At 37.2% G+C, this 18,416-nt stretch overlaps 1 protein-coding gene across 3 annotated transcripts in view; it reads right to left on the reverse strand.

Annotated features, from left to right (window-relative positions):
- Positions 1-871: 871 nt before the first annotated feature.
- CBFB (core-binding factor subunit beta) overlaps positions 872-18,416 on the reverse strand; it is a 62,584-nt gene continuing 45,039 nt past the window's right edge. For 2 of the 3 annotated variants that reach the window (XM_054710398.1, XM_008139887.3), the window contains 2 exons: positions 14,929-15,024; positions 872-2,798 (listed from right to left, as the gene is read on the reverse strand). In XM_054710398.1, coding sequence (XP_054566373.1) covers positions 2,733-2,798; positions 14,929-15,024 — 162 coding nt within the window. In that variant the 3' untranslated portion in view covers positions 872-2,732. Of the gene's footprint in view, positions 2,799-14,897; positions 15,025-18,416 lie in introns of all 3 variants that reach the window. The other variant, XM_008139888.3, reaches the window with a different exon arrangement.

Genomic DNA, 18,416 nt, shown 5'->3' on the forward strand with positions numbered 1-18,416 from the left:
TTAATGGTTCCAATTCAGCATTTAAAATTATCTGTCATTTACAGTTAAGTCTGGTGGTGAACAAGTAAGTATTTTCATATGGACCAAGCTTAAGGATTGCTTCTAAAATAAAAAAGGCTTAATTTTCAGGTACTAGCTTGAAAGATGGTACTAATTTGGATATGTAATTTTTCAAATTCTTCCTCCCCTCCAAAATGACATCACTACTTTATAGTCATATCTCATTGGATGGGTAAATTAAGCCAGACTTTTGAAAACCACAATATACATTGGGAAATTAGAATTCTTTGTGATGTTTACATTAAGCGTTTTCTTTGGAATTCAGATAAATGACCACTAGATGCCACTGTTGTTTTTTTAAGGTTATAAAACAGGATAAAAGAACAGTTCAGAATAACACAATCAATTTTCACGTCATAATGAACACTAGAAGAAAAATTGTTGGATTATGTCCAATAAAGAGCCAAGACCTTGTTTTCACTACACAGAACTTTATTGTGAAAGCAAATTAAACATACAAACACACAGTATGGCTAATAGTGGCAAAAGCAATCTGGTAGGTTAAGGCAAGTTTTAATGGAGATGAATTTAGAAAAGATGATGCAATGGTGTAATTTTGTTTAAATATAAGTTTTGAAAAAATATCAGATTGCATCAATAACTTAATGAAAGTAGTTTTCAAAGTCTGCACTATTGGAGAAAAAGGGCTCATGATCTTAATGCCAGCATTAAGACAGACAAAAGCAGCACAATGCTAAATGACAGGAAAAATTCAGTATTTACAGAAGAATGGCAACATGAACACTTAATAGCTTTTGATCATAGTTACTGGTGGACTAAAAGCAATAGAGAATAATGTACCATCATCATTGTTATTAAAAAAAATTTTAAGTGCAGAAGTCAAAAACCAAGGAGCTTTGTGATAAAGTAACCTTAAAACACCACTGTAAGGACCACTTAAAAGGCGATTCCCTCAGGGGAAATTAGGGCACTGAGTGTGTAAACATGTGAGCTGTACAACACCAAATAACAACCAAATTCATTCATAGTACTTAATTACACAAGATTAGCATGGTCTTTTATGATGTATTATTGTTTATAACAATTTAAACACACTCCTTTACCATGCATGACTTCAAATATATAACAAACATTTTTATTCTGAGATACTGGATATGTTTATGAATTATAAGACCTATGTACAATGAAAGTCATACCTCCCTCATCAATCAAGTATATATATGTATATATATATACTAGTATATATATGTTTTAAATGCAATGACCTTATTCAGAATTCAGTTCATTTTCTGAACTGACCATGTCAGTTTTTCAAATTCTTTAAAATAATGCCATTCTATTATGATAAAATACATTTTTGCAAAAAATTCAGAAATGTACTATCATTTAATGAATGTGACCATGAAAAATATTTGTAAGGAGGTGCCAAATGACTTAGCACTTTTTTCCAGTCTTGTATTAAAAACAAAACAAAACAAAAAAAACAAGTTGCATTCACTTTTGACAGTGAGCTTATTTAAAAAATATTCCCATACTAATTCATCTCAAAAGGTTCTACTAATAGTCCTTTTGGAAAATACCATATATATAACCTGTGAATTTCCCCCCCATAATAATTAATGGAAGAAAATGAATCCTCTGCACAGATGAACATTTTCTCTCTAAGACTAATCTTTTATCACCCAGCATTGTTTTTACAAAAGCATGCATTATAAAATACACATAAAAGCAGCTATCTTAAACATGATTTTAATACAATATTACCTTTGTAGCTGATTCATCACTGTCTCCAGTTTAATATGCTGTTACATACATGAAGAAGCTCCAGTATCCCTTTTCTGATTGACTTAAAAAAAAGAAAATCCCTGAATAAAACAGAAGCCAGCCTGCGACTTCTTTAGGCATTTCAGTAGAATATTATAATTTAAGGAGAATATCTCCACACAAACTCATGATTATAGAACAGAATCTAAAATAGATCTGGGGAAGATTAGAGTCAATGCCAATTAAAAAATTTTATATTTAAGAAGGAAAGAAAAGGAGCTGATTATCAACATTTAAAAGGATACTGCAACTTTAACTGTAAACTTTGTTAGAAGGCTGTGGCAGACAGCTCTATGCTACTAGGGTTTTAGCTTGTAAATAATGCAAACACATCAGCAGTTTTAAAATGCCATAGACAATAAAAACACAAAAGAAAATGGGGGAAACAAAACAACAACAAAAAGAATGCCTAGCTAAAATGCAGCTGTATAACAACGCATCTAAAATCACACACACACAAAAAAAAGAAAGAAAAAAAAAGAAAGAAAAATTAGAGTAACTGATTAGGAATAAACCCTCTGATAAAAATTTCAATTTCTTGACCTGTTTTTAAATGACATGAACTTTTAAATTAAAATGGAGGACAAATAAGAGCTTTACAAGTAGATAGTTTCAACTCACTAAAATAATGCCAACAAGGTAAGTTTGCATAGAAAAAATGTAAAATCATTACTGGCTACATGCATACAAAATTAGAAATTCAGGTATTATAATCATAGTGCAAAACCATGGCAGTTTGTGGTGTCTTGTTACTGCCTAAGGTTGAGAGATAGGCTGTATGTAGTACCTCCAGTTATCACAGTTTCTGGTCTTTTAATCAATTATTTTTGTCGACTAGAAACAATGTACATGGAAAGATTTGGGGGGCACATCTGCTGTGCTACTAATTAACGAAGTTTGAAGTCATCACCACCTAAATTGGAACCAGGACTAGGGTCTTGTTGTCTTCTTGCCTGCAATGACAAAAATCATAGTTTGGGGTCAAAATGTGTTTGAAAATCCAAGTGCTAGATAAATAAGACAGTAACACATAAGAAAAGTTTGCAACTTAAATGTTTTTAGCCAATATCTATCCACATGTAAGAGGAAAAAGAACTATTTAAATTATGTATGAAATACTTGGCTAAAGTTTCCTTAAAAACCAAGAATAAAAATATCGTTATATTTAAAAGAACATTACTGAAACATGTACCATGTATAAAAGAACAACAAATCTACATTTACTCTTTTGGGACTAAAGGGTTTAACTTACAACATAGTTGCTATTATTTATCCATTTTACAGCTAAAGAAAAATGGTTGAAAATGTAATGAATTTCATCTTATTGAATTCCTTCTCTGCCACCTGAACTTGAACTAAAAATCTCCACTTCAAGAAATAAAATCCAGAATTACTATGGATAAAATATTGTCTTCCAAAAGCAAAAATAAGAATGTAAAATTAGAGTTCTTGGTGCACTTGTATACCCAGAAGTATCTTTACAACAATACTTAACAACTAAGAGGCTTGACAATTATAAACACTGAGGATTTTAAGTTTTACTTTATAAAAAAGATTTCCTAGTTAAACTATTTATAGCTTATAGAGAACATCTAACAACTAACATACTGTGTATGACACTCTGATAATATAACATAGTGCCCCTTTGGTCCACACACAATATTTCAGTCTATTCCAGTGCACGCTTCCTCATATGCTTTCTTTAGTGACTACTAATGTCAAACATAAACATCTGTTGGTATACAGAATTTGGCTCCAGCAGTTTTCCCATGTTAAATAAGGGCAACTCATTTTACCAGTTGTTTAAGCAAAAAACCTTGAGGTCACCCATAGTATCTCTTTCTCTCACACCCAACATCAAATTATGACAGCTCTACCTTTAAGTATATTCTGAAACAAAATAAATAAATATATCCTGAATGTGACCACTTCTGACTATCTTTACCATACTCACCCTAGTCCAAGCCACCATCTTTTTTCATCTGGATCTTGTTTTTAGCCCCCTATGTTACATACCAACAATTGGGATTAACTGCAATTATCCATGCAATCTTTAGCTAAATGGAATCATGTATCAATATCACAACTGAATCTCCACTGTCTGCCAGTTTTTAGAAACAAATTTAATAAAAAATCAAAATATTTCAATTCTTAATATCAAAAACAGTGATTAGAGCATTCTTGACGTTCAAAGAACCATCTCAATAAGTCACACTTGTACTGTTAAGTTCAAGTTTAGTCAGAAGTTCCAGCTAAGTCATCATTTCTCAAGAGGTTATGTTATTTAGACAGACACGATACTGCCTTATTCACTTTAAATAAATAAAACCCAACACTAACTTCTATAGTCTTTCTTATAAATTTTTATATTTCTCTAGCAGACTTTATTTTTTATTTTTGTCTTTACCTGAGGATATGTTTACTGATTTGAGGGAGGAAGGGAGAGAAGTGAGAGGGAGGGAGAAGAGAGGGAGGAAAGAAAGGAGGGGGGGGAACATCGCTAGGTTGCCTCCCAAACACGCCCTAGACCTGGGATCAAACCCTGCAACCTGGGTATGTGCCCTGACCAGAATAGGACCAGGGACCTTTTGGTGCATGGGACGATGCTCAACCAACTGAGCCACACCGGCCAGGGCAGACTTTGTTGTTTTTATTAGCAGACTGCACACTAACTTTTAGGGCAATCCTTTCAATGAACTAATCAGATTCAAGTTATGCTGCATGGTTATAGACTGAAAGAGCTATGGAATATACATGGGTCAGAAAAACAATTTATGTTCCATATGGAATCAATGCTAAATGTAGTATAAGGAAAGATCAATTCTGCAAAATCAGAGATGATATGAGTATCGGGTTTCAGGCAATGAAAGGTAGAAAGAGGCTGAGCAATGAAAAAACACTGAGAAAAATCAATCCTAATAAAGAGGTAATATGCAAATTGACTGTCACTCCAAAACACAAGATGGCCACCCCCATGTGGACACAAGATGACCGCCACAAGATGGCTGGCAGGGGAGGGCAGTTGTGGGCGATCAGGCCAGCAGGGGAGGGCAGTTGGGAGGGACCAGGCCTGCAAGGGAGGGCAGTAGGGCGGGGGCAGGCCTGCAGGGAAGGGCAGTAGGGGGGGAACAGGCCTGCAGGGAAGGGCAGTTGGGGGTGACCAGGCTGGCAGGGGAGGGCAGTTAGGGGGTGATCAGGCTGTTAGGCAGAAGTGGTTAGGGGCAATCAGGCAGGCAGGCAGGCAGGCAGGCAAGCAGTTGGGAGCCAGCAGTCCTGAATTGTGAGAGGGGTCCCAGACTGGAGAGGGTGCAGGCTGGGCTGAGGGACACACACCCCCATGCACAAATTTCGTGCACCGGGCCTCTAGTATATTTATAAATCACTACAAACCTACCAATACTTTGTGAAAAGCACATTTCAGCTTTTGTCTTGAGATAAGAGTAATTTTCAAATTATCTTAATAATAAAGGGATGAGCCCTAGTCGGTTTGGCTTAGTAGCTAGAGCAGTGGCCTATGGACTAAAGGGTCCCAGGTTTGATTCCGGTCAAGAAAACATGCCCATGTTGTGGGCTCGATCCCCAGTGTGGGGGGTGCAGGAGGCAGCCAATCAATGATTCTCTCTTATCATTGGTGTTTCTCTCTCTCTGTCCCTCTCCCTTTCTCTCGGAAATCAATTAAAAAAATATTTAAAAAATAATTATTAAAATAATAATAATAATAATAATAATAATAAAGGGATGACTCCAAAGGAGTACAAATAATCAGCAGCAGCAGCAACTGGAGTTCTCACTGATCATGGCTATGCATAAGTTACCATACGTTTGTTTATATTTTTGTTTATATTTTGCTATTTATTTGTGTTTTTAGTTTCTATTTACATTGTTAAGAAGAAATGAGATAGATGTAAGTCATGTGAAGGAGGGTCAATAGGAAAATTAAAAGAGAAATCTGATAGAGTATGAATGAGAGCAGAAGAGGGAAGAATGAGAGAGCTGGAAGACAGAGGAAATTTAATGCTTGAAGAGATGTATGGGCTGCCACAAGGAGACAAATACAAAAACAGATTTAGGTTCAGTGAAATTGCTTCCACAGGACAAATTCAACAAATGTATGAGCTGTCTTAAGAAGCAATGCTTTCTATTATGGCAGTTTTCTAATGGAGGCTGGATGTTTTAGAATAGGGTTTTAATGTAAAGCAGATATGAGGCTGTTCAGAATACAATATCTTTAATTTTATAAAGAATTAATCTAGATAACTTTACTACAGACCTTTCTGTCAGTTGCCCTTGTTTTCTTTCTTTCTCTCTTTCTTTATTCCTAACATATTTTTATTGATTTCAGAAAGGAAGGGAGAGGGAGAAATAGAAACATCAATGATGAGAGAGAATCATTGATCAGCTGCCTCCTGCATACCCCTTACTGGGGATCAAGACTGCAACCCAGGCATGTGCAGTCAAACCTGGGACCCTTCAGTCTGCAGGCTGACGCTGTATCCACTGAGCCAAACCAGCTGGGGCTTGTTTTCTTTCTTTTAATATATGACCCAGAAACATGGCAAATACAGTTTCTAGGAGGCAACCATGGCATGAGTCCAAAATGAAGAGACAAAATGTCACCAGACGTTGAAGTTTTCCCTACTGCTCAGAAATGTGCAAAAGTGGCCAAGAGCAGGGATAACCAAATGAAAAAGAAGAAAATTTCTTAGTTGATTTCCATTCTTTTATTATTAAGATCATCAAATTAGTGAGTACTCTTCATGAGAAAATGCCCTAATAATTAAAAATAGCTAAATAGGGGACTCTTTCCCCCTCTCCACATGGGAGTCTGTGCTTGTTTCTAGAATAAATTTCTATCTTTGCTATTAAAAAAAAAATAGTTAAACATTGTTGGGGGTGTGCAGGATAGGAGCAGCCTATTAATGATTCTCACCACTGATGTTCTTTCCCTCTCCCTCTCCCACTTCCTCTCCCACTCTCCCTCTCTCTCTCTCTTCCTCTCTGAAATCAATAAAAATATATTTTGAAAAAGTATACCACTTCATAAATATTTTAACTATAAAGTGATATTTCAAAATAAAAGATAGTAAAAATAATCCACATTTCTGGGCTTGGATAGGGATGGCTCTACCACCTTAGCTATGTGATCTTAGACAAGCTTCTTATCCTCTTAGACTCAGTTCTTCAAAATAGACACATACTTTATAAGAGAATTTAAGAATCAAGGGTAAAGCAAATATTGTAATGTATCCAGCAGTGTCATCATTTCTCATGTGTGGCACATACTTAGCACTCATGCTGCTGTTATTAGAACTAAGCTGCTCATCATGTCTCAATTTATCTATATGAACTTTTCAAAAGTTAAAAGAAATCTGAATCCTGCGGTTAAGGGTAATTTTACAAACTAAAACAAGATTAAAACAAAATAAATTTTAATAAAGTCTGCATTTCCTACATCAGACAGCAAACTGAGACATACTCTCAGTGTGGGAGAAGACAGATTTAGTATTCTCTTCCTCATTAATCCTTTTCTGAGTCTCATTCTTAGTCCCAATTCATAGTTCCTATTCCCAGTTTACTCTCATCTAATGCCTTTAGCCAACACACACCTCAGGAAGGCCAGTAAAGACAGATTCTTATGTTAACTGGTCCCTCCTTACCCAAATATGAGCGTTGGTAGAGTTAAGTGATTTGAAAACTGAAGTCTGTGGGAATTTAAAATGAATAAGGTTGGGATTTTTTTTTTCTTGGACCACACAGAATAGAAGGCTCCAAAAACATACAAAACACAAACACAAAAAAACCACATAAAGCCTTTTGCCTGTTTTCACTTCCAAATAGTTTCCACATAAAATTCTTCTATGATTTGCTGAATTGCATTAAAACTGCCTAAAGCTGGATAAGCAATAATTATTTACCCATTCTGACATTAAAGATAACAACTTATTTGCTAACACTTTATAACCTAACCAATACCAGTTTCTAGATACTAGAGAAAATGTCATTCAGCACTGTCACTTTGCAGCTGAATTAAGAACAAACAGTGCTGTATTACAGTTTTAGGTTAAGAGACCAATCAAGAAAGCTGTTTCTAGTCACAACCATGATCAGCTGCCTGCGTACGTACAAACCACTATCAAACTGATGAGAGGTATATTTTCCATTTATCTATGACCAGAGCATGTAGCCTGTCCTTTATTGACCTCAATCTCCCTCAACAAAAGCCAAAAGTAAGGTATGTGAATTACAGTTACAGAGGTATGTAACCTGAAGAGAACTGCCATAGGTAGCATGTTAACATTTTCAAATCAGGGGAGAAAAGGCACTGGGCTACTTCTATGTGGCAACAGGCATTAAATGGCAGGCGCATTTCATAGAATAAATGTCTGTGATTATTTTATTTATTTATTTTAAAAAAATATATATTTTTACTGATTTCAGAGAGTAAGGGAGAGGGAGAGATAGAAACATCAATGATGAGACAGAACCATTGATCGGCTGCCTCCTGCACGCCCTCTACTGGGGATCGAAACTGCAACCCAGGCTTGTGCCCTTGACTGAATCGAACCTGGGACCCTTCAGTCTGTAGGCCGATGCTCTATCCACTGAGCCAATCATCCAGAGCTATTTTTTCTTTTAAAAAGTCTTTTTTTTCTTTTAAAGTCTACAGAAGAGTGCACAAATCATAAATATGTACCTTGGTGAGTTTTCACTAAGTGAACACACCCATGTAACCAGCATCCAGATCAAGAAATATAACATTACCAAAACATGGGAAGTTCTCCTTATACCTTCTCCCCCAGGTAACTGCTATCTTGATCTCCAAAGAATCAAGAAAAGTACAAAATCTTTTATTGTTAGAGAAATACACAAACAGCCCGGCCAGTGCAGCTCAGTGGATTGAGCATAGCCCCATGCACCAAGAGGTCACCTGTTTGATTCCCAGTCAGGGCACATGCCAGGGTTGCAGGCTCAATCCCCAGTAAGGGGGCGTGCAGGAGGCAGCTGATCTCTTTCTCATTGATGTTTCTACTCTCTCTACCTCTCCTTTCCTATCTAAAAATCAATAATAAAAACAAAAAATATTTAAAAATACACAAACAACCCTGGCCAGTGTGGCTCAGTTGGTTGGGTGTTAATCCCATGTATCAGAAGGTCACTGGTTCAAATTGAGGTTGGGGCCCATGCCCAGGTTGCAGGCTCGATCCCCAGTGGGGGGTATACAGATGGCTGATCCATGAATTGATATTTCATTCCCTCTCCCCTCCTCTGTCTCTAAATATCAATTTAAAAAAATATACAAACCAAAAAACAAACACAAAACCAGAATCTAAAGTAGCTTTGCAAAATAATATGTGAAGTGAGGATATGCCTGCCTTTATTGAGAGTCCAGATACGTTGTGAATTAAGGTACACAGAATGAGGTGAAGAAACTAGCTTGCACTGAGCCCCAATATAAGTGTTAGATACTGAGCAACCCATGAGGAAAGGTGTTAGCCCTTTTTTACAGATGAGGCTCAAGAAAATAAGCAGCTTTCCCAATGTCATATGGCAACAAGTAGTGGGGCTAGGATTTAAAACCAAGGGTATCTATTACAAACCTCTTGTTCATTCTTCTATATCAAAGATTCTCAAGTTACATGCTGCCAACTACTGGGTTCCTTAAAAATACCCCACAGACTCTAGAGGGAGACCAGGATAATCTCTACCTCTGATTCACTGAGCAGTGCTCTTGTATCTATTTTATCTATTGGGGTTCTGTATAAATCTTGAAATGCAGAAAGGATTTTACATTTTTTAAAGCAACCTATATGCCAGAAGATACAGACAGCAAGTTTTAAAGTCTTCAATTTTCACCATTCTGTGTTAACATTAAAAACAAATTTTATTTCTTTTCTAAATAGATAATATGCACATGATATAAGATTCAAAAGGTACAAAAAACAAATAGTGAAAAGTAATCCTCCTCCTGTATGGCCCCTAGATACCCGATTCCCTCTGTAATTTCCAGTTCCAGTTTCTTACTGTATCCATACTAGAGAGGCTATGCACAAACAAATATGTGTATGTGTTCCTTTAGAAAATACCCACAGGGTAATAAGATATTATTATACACAGTGTTCTATATACTATATACCAAAGATTTAACAGTACTTGGACAAGGTTACTAAAATAATGTTTATTCATTTCACTATGGTTTTTCAATTGCCAAATTAATGATAATTTGTCATTACCTCTAAAAGATAAAGAAAATATCAGACTACTAAAATACCCTTTTCCAGAAAAATCAGGAAAAGAAAATGCTATATACTACCATGGATGATGGATTAAAACTTTCTAAATTTTACAGATGGTAAAACAGAAACATTTCCAATGAATTTTTAAAAATGATTTCAGGTTAAAAGACTGGTGAAAATCAAACCCACTGGGCTGTTAACCACGTGGGGTTCTGCTTCCTGCTGTCAGAAACCTCAACCTTACACATATATTAAATGCTCATGAGCACCACAATTACAAGTTTAGCACAGCAGGGCCAGAGGTCACAGAGTTATCCAAACAGGGGTGGGACATCCCTAAGCCTCTGTGCTACCAGGATCTCAAGCTTCCAAGGACTGTCTACTACTGGGTTACTACCACCCACGAATTACCATTGCTCCTTGGACCCCATCTCACCAGGCATCAGGACCACCCATTGGAACCATTATTATTCTCTTCTGTCTCAGCCTTTTCCTTTCCAGGTAAAATGATTTCTAAACTCTCCTGGCAGATTTTATTTTTTAACTTAATCATCTTTATGGGTGATATGGAAATTCATTTCCCAGTGCTAGCCTGTACTTGTGGAGAACTTTTGGTTAGGAAACTGATTTAAGCCTTCTTTCTTCCTTCTATTAACCAACTATTTAAAAGAAAGTCAATTAATTTTTCTCAGTTTCTTCAACTGTAATAAGAATGTTAAGCTGAATGTAAGAAAACAAATTGTTTTAAAATAAAATTGTGATTAAAAAACAAAAACAAAACAAACAAAAGAAAAGAAAGTTTGTTCCATTATATAAGGCCTCTTAGAGATATTTTAAATACAGGAAGAAAACATTTTTAATGTTCTCTTTTTAGGAAAAAGGAGGTAAACTGCAAGAAAACAAGCTGACATAAGGAATTTGTTATGGATTTTTTTTAAGGGAAGCAAAAGCACAAATTGGTAGTTACAAATAGTTACAGAATAGTCACAGAGATATAAATTACAACATAGGGAATATACTAGTATAGTCAATAATATAACTAGAGGCCCAGTGCATGCGGGGAGGGGTCCTTCAGCCAGGCCTGCGCCCTCTCATAATCCGGGACCCCTTGGGGGATGTCCACCTGCTGAGGGGATCGGGCCTAAGCCGGCAATCAGACATCCCTCTGCAGTCCGGGGCTCTTGCAATTCAAGATCCCTCGCTCCTTTGCCGCCTGCCTGCAACAGAGGCACCACAGCTGCGCTCGCTGTGAGCCCAGCTTCTGGCTGAGCAGCGCTCCCCCTTTGGGAGCGCACTAACCACCAGGAGGCAGCTCCTGCATTGAGTGTCTGCCCCCTAGTGGTCAGTGAGTGTCATAGCATCCGGTTGTTCTGTTCAGTCAATTTGCATATTAGGATTTTATTATATAGGATTATGTATGGGGCAAGTTGGGTTCTTGAAATATCGGGGGGGGGGGGTCACTTTGTAAAGTATATGATTGTTTAACCACTGTGCTGTACACCTGAAACTAATACAGAGTAATATTGAATGTAAACTGTAATTCTAAAAATATATATAAGTAAGTAATAAAAAGGGAAGCAAAATATACATATGCGAAGTGCCAAAAGACATACATACCCCAAACTCCCTTAAGTGGCAGTACAAGCTCTGGAGTCTGATTCCTGCCCAATTTTCTAGATGACAGTTCTCTACAAGAACTGATGTTTTAAATTGTTGCCATAAAGACCTACAAGATCTTAAATCATTGATGAAAATCTAATAATTTTTTTCTATGCTCTCGGCCATAATGCAAGGAAAGTGCCCTGATATACTTAAGAGAACTAAAATGATATTCTTATTAGCCATATAATTCAATTAACTGGAACCATCACTGGGTAGAGCTTTTAGTGCGAAATACTTTAAATCTATTATTTATTGTAGGCATACACATACCAAGCACCATACTAAGTGCTTTACAAGCATTTTCCCATTTAATTCTCACAACAATTTCTATGAGAAATCTCTTAAGAGATATTGGCAAGTGATGGAGCAGGATCTCAACTAGGTCTGAATGTGAAGCCCATGCTCTCAAATCACTGACAGAAAAACAACTGGAAACTATCCGCACAATAAATTATTTGACACCTCCATCAACAGACTGTATTTTTCTTTAAACAAATATAAACTCACATGTCAAAATGTTTTTCTTCAAGTAAAATTGTTTATAAGAATAATCAAACTAATCTTGACTGGGTTTCTCAGTGGCTAGAGTGTTGCCCTGAAGACCAAAGGGTTGAGGGTTCGATTCCCGGTTCAATCCCCAGCCCTGGTCAGGGCGATGTCTCTCTCTCACGTGGATGTTTCTCTCTCTTTTTCTCTCCCCCTACCCCTCTAGAAAAAAAAAATTAATGAAAAAAATATCTTCATTCTTCAGGTGAGGATTAAAAAAAAAAAAAAGACAAACATTTTGGAAAGATAATTCTTATTTTCAACTAATCTAGAATTTTACTTAAAGTAAAATATATACAGCTTCCTAAATAACTGTTCCATTAATTGATATTCTTTAAATGGAATGTAGCTGAAGGACACGTTTTATAAAATAATTCTTATATTCATTTATAGCCATGTTAGCTAGTTCCAGAAAGATTGACCAATCATATTCTTGGACATAACAAGATCTTTTACTCCTTCTGCCCAGAATGTTCTCTCTAGTTTGTTGAACTGGCAAATTTATAATCTTCCTTCAAACCCCTGTAAGTGTATTCTCTTGTGAATCACCATGCAGAGGCAGATGTAAGTATTCTGCCCTCCACACTGCCACTGTTCCCCTTCTGAACCTCCATTGTGTATGGCTGCTGCCAAAATAGACTGCAGTTATCTGTGTATCATCTATTTCCCTCAAGACTGATAGTTGCTCAAGGACAGAAACCATACATCTATTTCCTAGTTCCTAATGCAGAATCCAACCCAACACAGTTGGGATTCATTACTTAATAAATAACCTAATTTATATAAACCAATCAAGTATAAACATTCTAAATCTCTTTAGAGACCACTAACATGTATGTTTCTACTTTAACTAGAGACTATCCTGTAATTCTAGTTTTCAAAGAGGTAGGGTAGGAGCTGTTTTTTACAATCTCCATTTAACAACTAAACACAATGTACAAAACACTGTGGTGGGTAGTGTGGAAGTTAAAAAATCAGGTTCCCCTTCTCACTGGGGATCACAATTGAGTGGAAAACAGACACATTCATAATTTTTCAACATATGTTCAGTAAGAACAATAATAGAAATAAGAAGTGCTCTGGAAACCACAAAGTAGTAGAGCTAATTATGATTAAGAAGACTGGAGAAGGGATTGACAGATAACACTTAAGCTGGGCCTCAAAGAATGGGTAGAAAAGTACATTCTTAGCCAGGGAACAAACAGCATCATGAGCAAAAAGGTTCAGAAGTAAAGACAAGTGCATATTATACATGTAAGCATTATATCCTTCCTGTCTCTTCTCCTAGCTTGTAAGTATTCTTGGGGACATCATCAGCTGCTATCAGCCTATTAAATCAATTTACTCATTGACAAAGGGAACTATCAATCATTAAAAGATAACTTATTTAATACACTAACAACTGAGTAGACTTGAATTTTTTCTTTATTCTAAAAAAAGTTGTAATATAGCCAGTGACACCTAGTCAGTGTTACGTACTCTAAAAGTGTCTTCACGTGTATTTATTCATTTATTTCTCACAATGACCCTATGGATAGGCACGACTATTAACCCTATTTTATAAATGAGAAAACTCAGTCAGAGAAAGGTGAAATACATTGTCCGAAGCAACAAAAGTAAATGGCAGAGCCAGAATCAGACCTCGCAGTCTGGCTCTAGTGTCTGGGCTCATTACCATTGTCTTTGTATACATACAAACATACACACTTTTATTTTTTTAAAACACATTAGTTATTATCTTGAATATTTTTGTTTTGTTTGAGTATACTTTTTATAGAATTTAGATTTCTGAATAATTTGCGGATACTTTATTAATTTTTATAACGAGTCTGCTTAAAGCAGGGTACAATTCTATGCAGAAAAAAGTAAACATCCATGTCAATTAAAAGTAATATTAAATTTAGACAGTGGGCAAGACTAAACTTGAATGTCTAAGACTGAAGTAGACATGAATAATGAAACTATAAAAAGACACAAAGTGATTACTACAAAAACTGAGGTAATGATTACTTTGAGGGGAAGAAAAGGGTCATAATTAGAAGCACATATGGAGGGGGCTATTGAGGTAGCTGTCAAAAGTTTTATTTTTTGACCTGGATGGTAGTTACAAAGGTGTTAGCAATATAATAATTAAGCTACATATTATTTTGTGTATAGATTTCTATATCTGTAGTTTATTTTACCATAAAAAGGTTAAAAGAAAAAGAGTACTTTGAAATATTAAATTTTCCTCTAGTAAAGAGAATACAGAAAATTACCAAAAATTATACTGTTACAAAATCAAGACAAATGTTCAGACAAATTAACAAGGTATTTTAAAACAAAGAATCTGAAAAATAATTAAGAAAAAATAGGTAAAATATTTGGATCGATGAATTAAGAGAAAATACACATTATGGTAAATGCTTTTTATAAAAAACAGTAAGTGAAGAATTCATGTACAACCTTAAAATTAAGACAAAGTTTCTTTATACCAATTACATTTAATAAGCACAAAATCATGGAATATAACTATTGAAAATGAAAGCCAAAATTAAACTTAAAACTATTTTAAAACATTATGCACAAACACCACAAATAGAGCCTCAGAGTTTGGGGGGAAGTACTAACCAGATACTGCCAGCAGCTGTGAAACTCTCACCTCCATTTCCTCCCGATGGGACCTGTCTCTATCTTCAAATTCACGTGTCCTTCTCCGAGCCTCTTCAGAGGCGTGTCGTGCTAACGCATCCTCCTGCTATCAGAAGAATACAAGAAATAGATTATTTTAATTTCGATTTATAATAAAAACTCAAAATTTGAGGGTGCTTTATTTGTGGAAGGAAAAACAGCAGAATATTCCTTAAAACATCAAAACCATAAAAAATTAATGTCAGAGCTACTTTAAAAAGAAAACTTCAGTATTTTCATGCTTTATACCACACTTTGAAAATAACTGAAAATGCTCTTCCCTTTTCTTTCCCTATTTCATCCTACTCACCAAAATAAAATCATAATCAAGTCAATATTTAAATCATAGATGTACAAAAAAAAAGTTTGGTATATACATCTATAATTGGATAACTCAGGTCAAGCCCTCCAATTATAACACTAAAGCCAGAAATATAAAAGAGAATATTAACAGGATTATACAAATATTAGAAATTTCTAAACAAAAAAGTAAATAAAATTCCATGGGATATTATTTAAAAAATGTTTGTAACATAGGACAAATCTATCCTAATCCTTTCCCAATTAATTGATAAAGATCTGCACATGAAGGAACTCCAGATACCTCAAACTCACCGTGTCTTAAAAGGCAACCAATTTAACCTTCCTCCTTTACCCTTCTTTAGTCTAAGTTAGTGGCTTATTAATTTCTGTCAGAAACCTGAACCACCTTTGACTCTTCATTCTCCCGTCTCCACAGAGCCAATCTACAACCAAGTCCTATCCATTCAACCTCCTAAATATTTTTGAAATCTTTAGTCTTTTTTATTCCTACATTTTCCTAGGTCAGACTCCTAAGATCTCTTACCTAAATTACTGCAAAGTCTCCTAAACAGATTCTTCCTGCTTCTAATCTGTCACTACCTAACCCACCACAAAGCCATCTTCTACAGCACAATCTGACTACAATACCCTCCAACTTAAAAAATCTCTGACCATTGCTAGAATATACATTAGAGGCTAATAATTTCCTTAGGGAATTAGATCACATGCCGTGCTTCATGCTCTTATTTCATTGTGTAATTTTCCTGTACTGTCTATAGCACAGGATGCTCAACCTTTGCAGCTACACACTCCTCAATAATAGGATTTTCGATGGTACAATTGAAGAAACTAAAAGATCAAAAACAATACAACCAGAGGGAGTCGGACCTGCATTACCACCATTTGTCCACCATCCAGAGCTGAGGGGTCAGTGCTGACATGTACACATAAGGAACTGGTGGACATTGAAATTGGGTCTCAAAAGAACTGTTGGTCCAGAAAGAAACTTACTACAGACTGATTCACTTGCCTGTCAGCATAACTATTATTGCTCGTCTCACATTCAGTTCTTATAAGTATATTTCTAGTGACACATGATCTCGCTCATATCGGGCCTTAGAGGGAGGGTAGGAGAGGGTGGGGGTCGGGGGGAGAGATCAACCAAGGGACTTGTGTGCATGCATACGAGCCTAACCAATGGTTAAGGACAACAGGGGTGTGGGGGCATCCGTGGGGAGGGGTGGGGGATGGGAATGGGAGGATGAGGACAAATATGTGACACCTTAATCAATAAAAAAATTTAAAAAAAAAATACAAAAAAAGTAATCAAGCCGTAACCGGTTTGGCTCAGTGGATAGAGCGTCGGCCTGCAGACTCAAGGGTCCCAGGTTCGGTTCCAGTCAAGGGCATGTACCTTGATTGCGGGCACATACCCAGTTGGGAGTGTGCAGGAGGCAGCTGATCGATTTCTAACTCTCTATCCCTCTCCTTCCTCTTTGAAAAAAAATCAATAAAATAGATTTTATTTAAAAAAAAAAATAGTAATCAATATTCACCTTCCTAGATTCATTGCAAAAAGGGGTGGCCAGGTAACTTAGTTCTTAACCAATGAGATAGAAACATAAGTCAACCTAATGGGGCTTCTAAAAAGTCTTTTAAGAGACATTTAATCTGGAGAGGGAACCAAGATGGCCCTAGGTAAAACACCTGTACTCGCTGCCCCCTAACAACCACATAAAAATTACAACTAAAATACAGAACCACCATCATCCAGAACTGCCGGAAAGCTGGCTGAATGGAAGTCCTACAACTAAAGAAGAAAGCACACTGAGACTGGTAGGAGGCGTGGAGGCATGGAACGGGCTGGTCTGGCACCCACGTGTGCCACTTTTTTAACTGGGAGGGAGATCTTTTCTGCGGAGGCCGCTCGGAGGAGCAAGGGGTCCCAGCCCCACATCAGACGCCCAGCCCAGGGTCCCAGAGCTGGGAAAAGAAGTCCCCATAACTACAGGCTGTAAAAACCAGTGCAGATTGGGAGATCAGTGACACAGAGGCTGCTGGAAACCCAGCTTGTTCCTCTTAAAATGCAGGCACCACGAACTGAACTTGCAAGGTCCTGATTCACCTAAGCTCCAGCACCAGGGCGAGGCTCTGGGGGACGCTTTTGTCTGGCATCAGGGCAGGAACTTGGAGGCGGCTTTCTCCCAGATGGAGGTACTCACAGAGATCATTGATCCTGTGCTGGGACCTTCCCAGTTGCAGGCCTGACTAGCAGCCATTTCTGTTTGCTCCACCCTGGTGATTCCCTAAGACCCCGCCTCATCCAATTTACAACTCCACCCAAGCTGCTTGCAGCAGCTTTTGTTTTTAAATGGCCTGTCCTTGAAAATCTCAAACAAGCTGCAGCTGGGTCAGAAAGCCCCAAACATATCAATAAAAGGCTCAGACCTGGCACCAGCACCAGCCTACCTTGCTTCATACTGGGCCTCATCTGGGCACTTCAAACCCAATACAAAGAGGAGGACTCTGCAGACCTCTCATAGCTCCTCTCGTGGCTAACTTTGTACCTCCCTGGAGACCCACGAGCCAGTGTACCCAGTTGTCAGTGTCAGGCCATACCAGATTACAACTCTACACATCCTTAAGCGACATACTCAAGGGGCAGACTCACTGAGCACCAAACCCCACTGAGATAATATCGACCCAAGCAAGTCCTGCTCCATAGGGGTGTCCTGCATAGCAGCTCTCCCACTGTAGTCGCAGCTGGTCCTCACAGCAAATTGGCCTGAAGGTCAATTCCTCCCAGTGACACCAATTCAATTATGCCTCAACTACAACAAAACTGTGCTAAACCAACAAAGGGGTGCACCTAGAATTCACAGCTTAGGTGACTGGGGAGACTGAGTCACTGGGCCTTATAGGACACCTACTACAAAAAGGCCACTCGCCCAACTCAAGGAGACATAGCTGCTCTACCCAATACATAGAAACAAACACAGGGAAGCAGCCAAAATGCAGAGACATAGAAACATGTCACAAATGAAAGAGATGGAAGAAAGCAAACTACTGGACATAGAGTTCAAAACCACAGTTATAAGGTTACTCAAGAATCTTCTAGAGCCGAAACCGGTTTGGCTCAGTGGATAGAGCGTTGGC

Source organism: Eptesicus fuscus, chromosome 21, assembly GCF_027574615.1.
Source record: "Eptesicus fuscus isolate TK198812 chromosome 21, DD_ASM_mEF_20220401, whole genome shotgun sequence".
Lineage (NCBI taxonomy): Eukaryota > Metazoa > Chordata > Mammalia > Chiroptera > Vespertilionidae > Eptesicus > Eptesicus fuscus.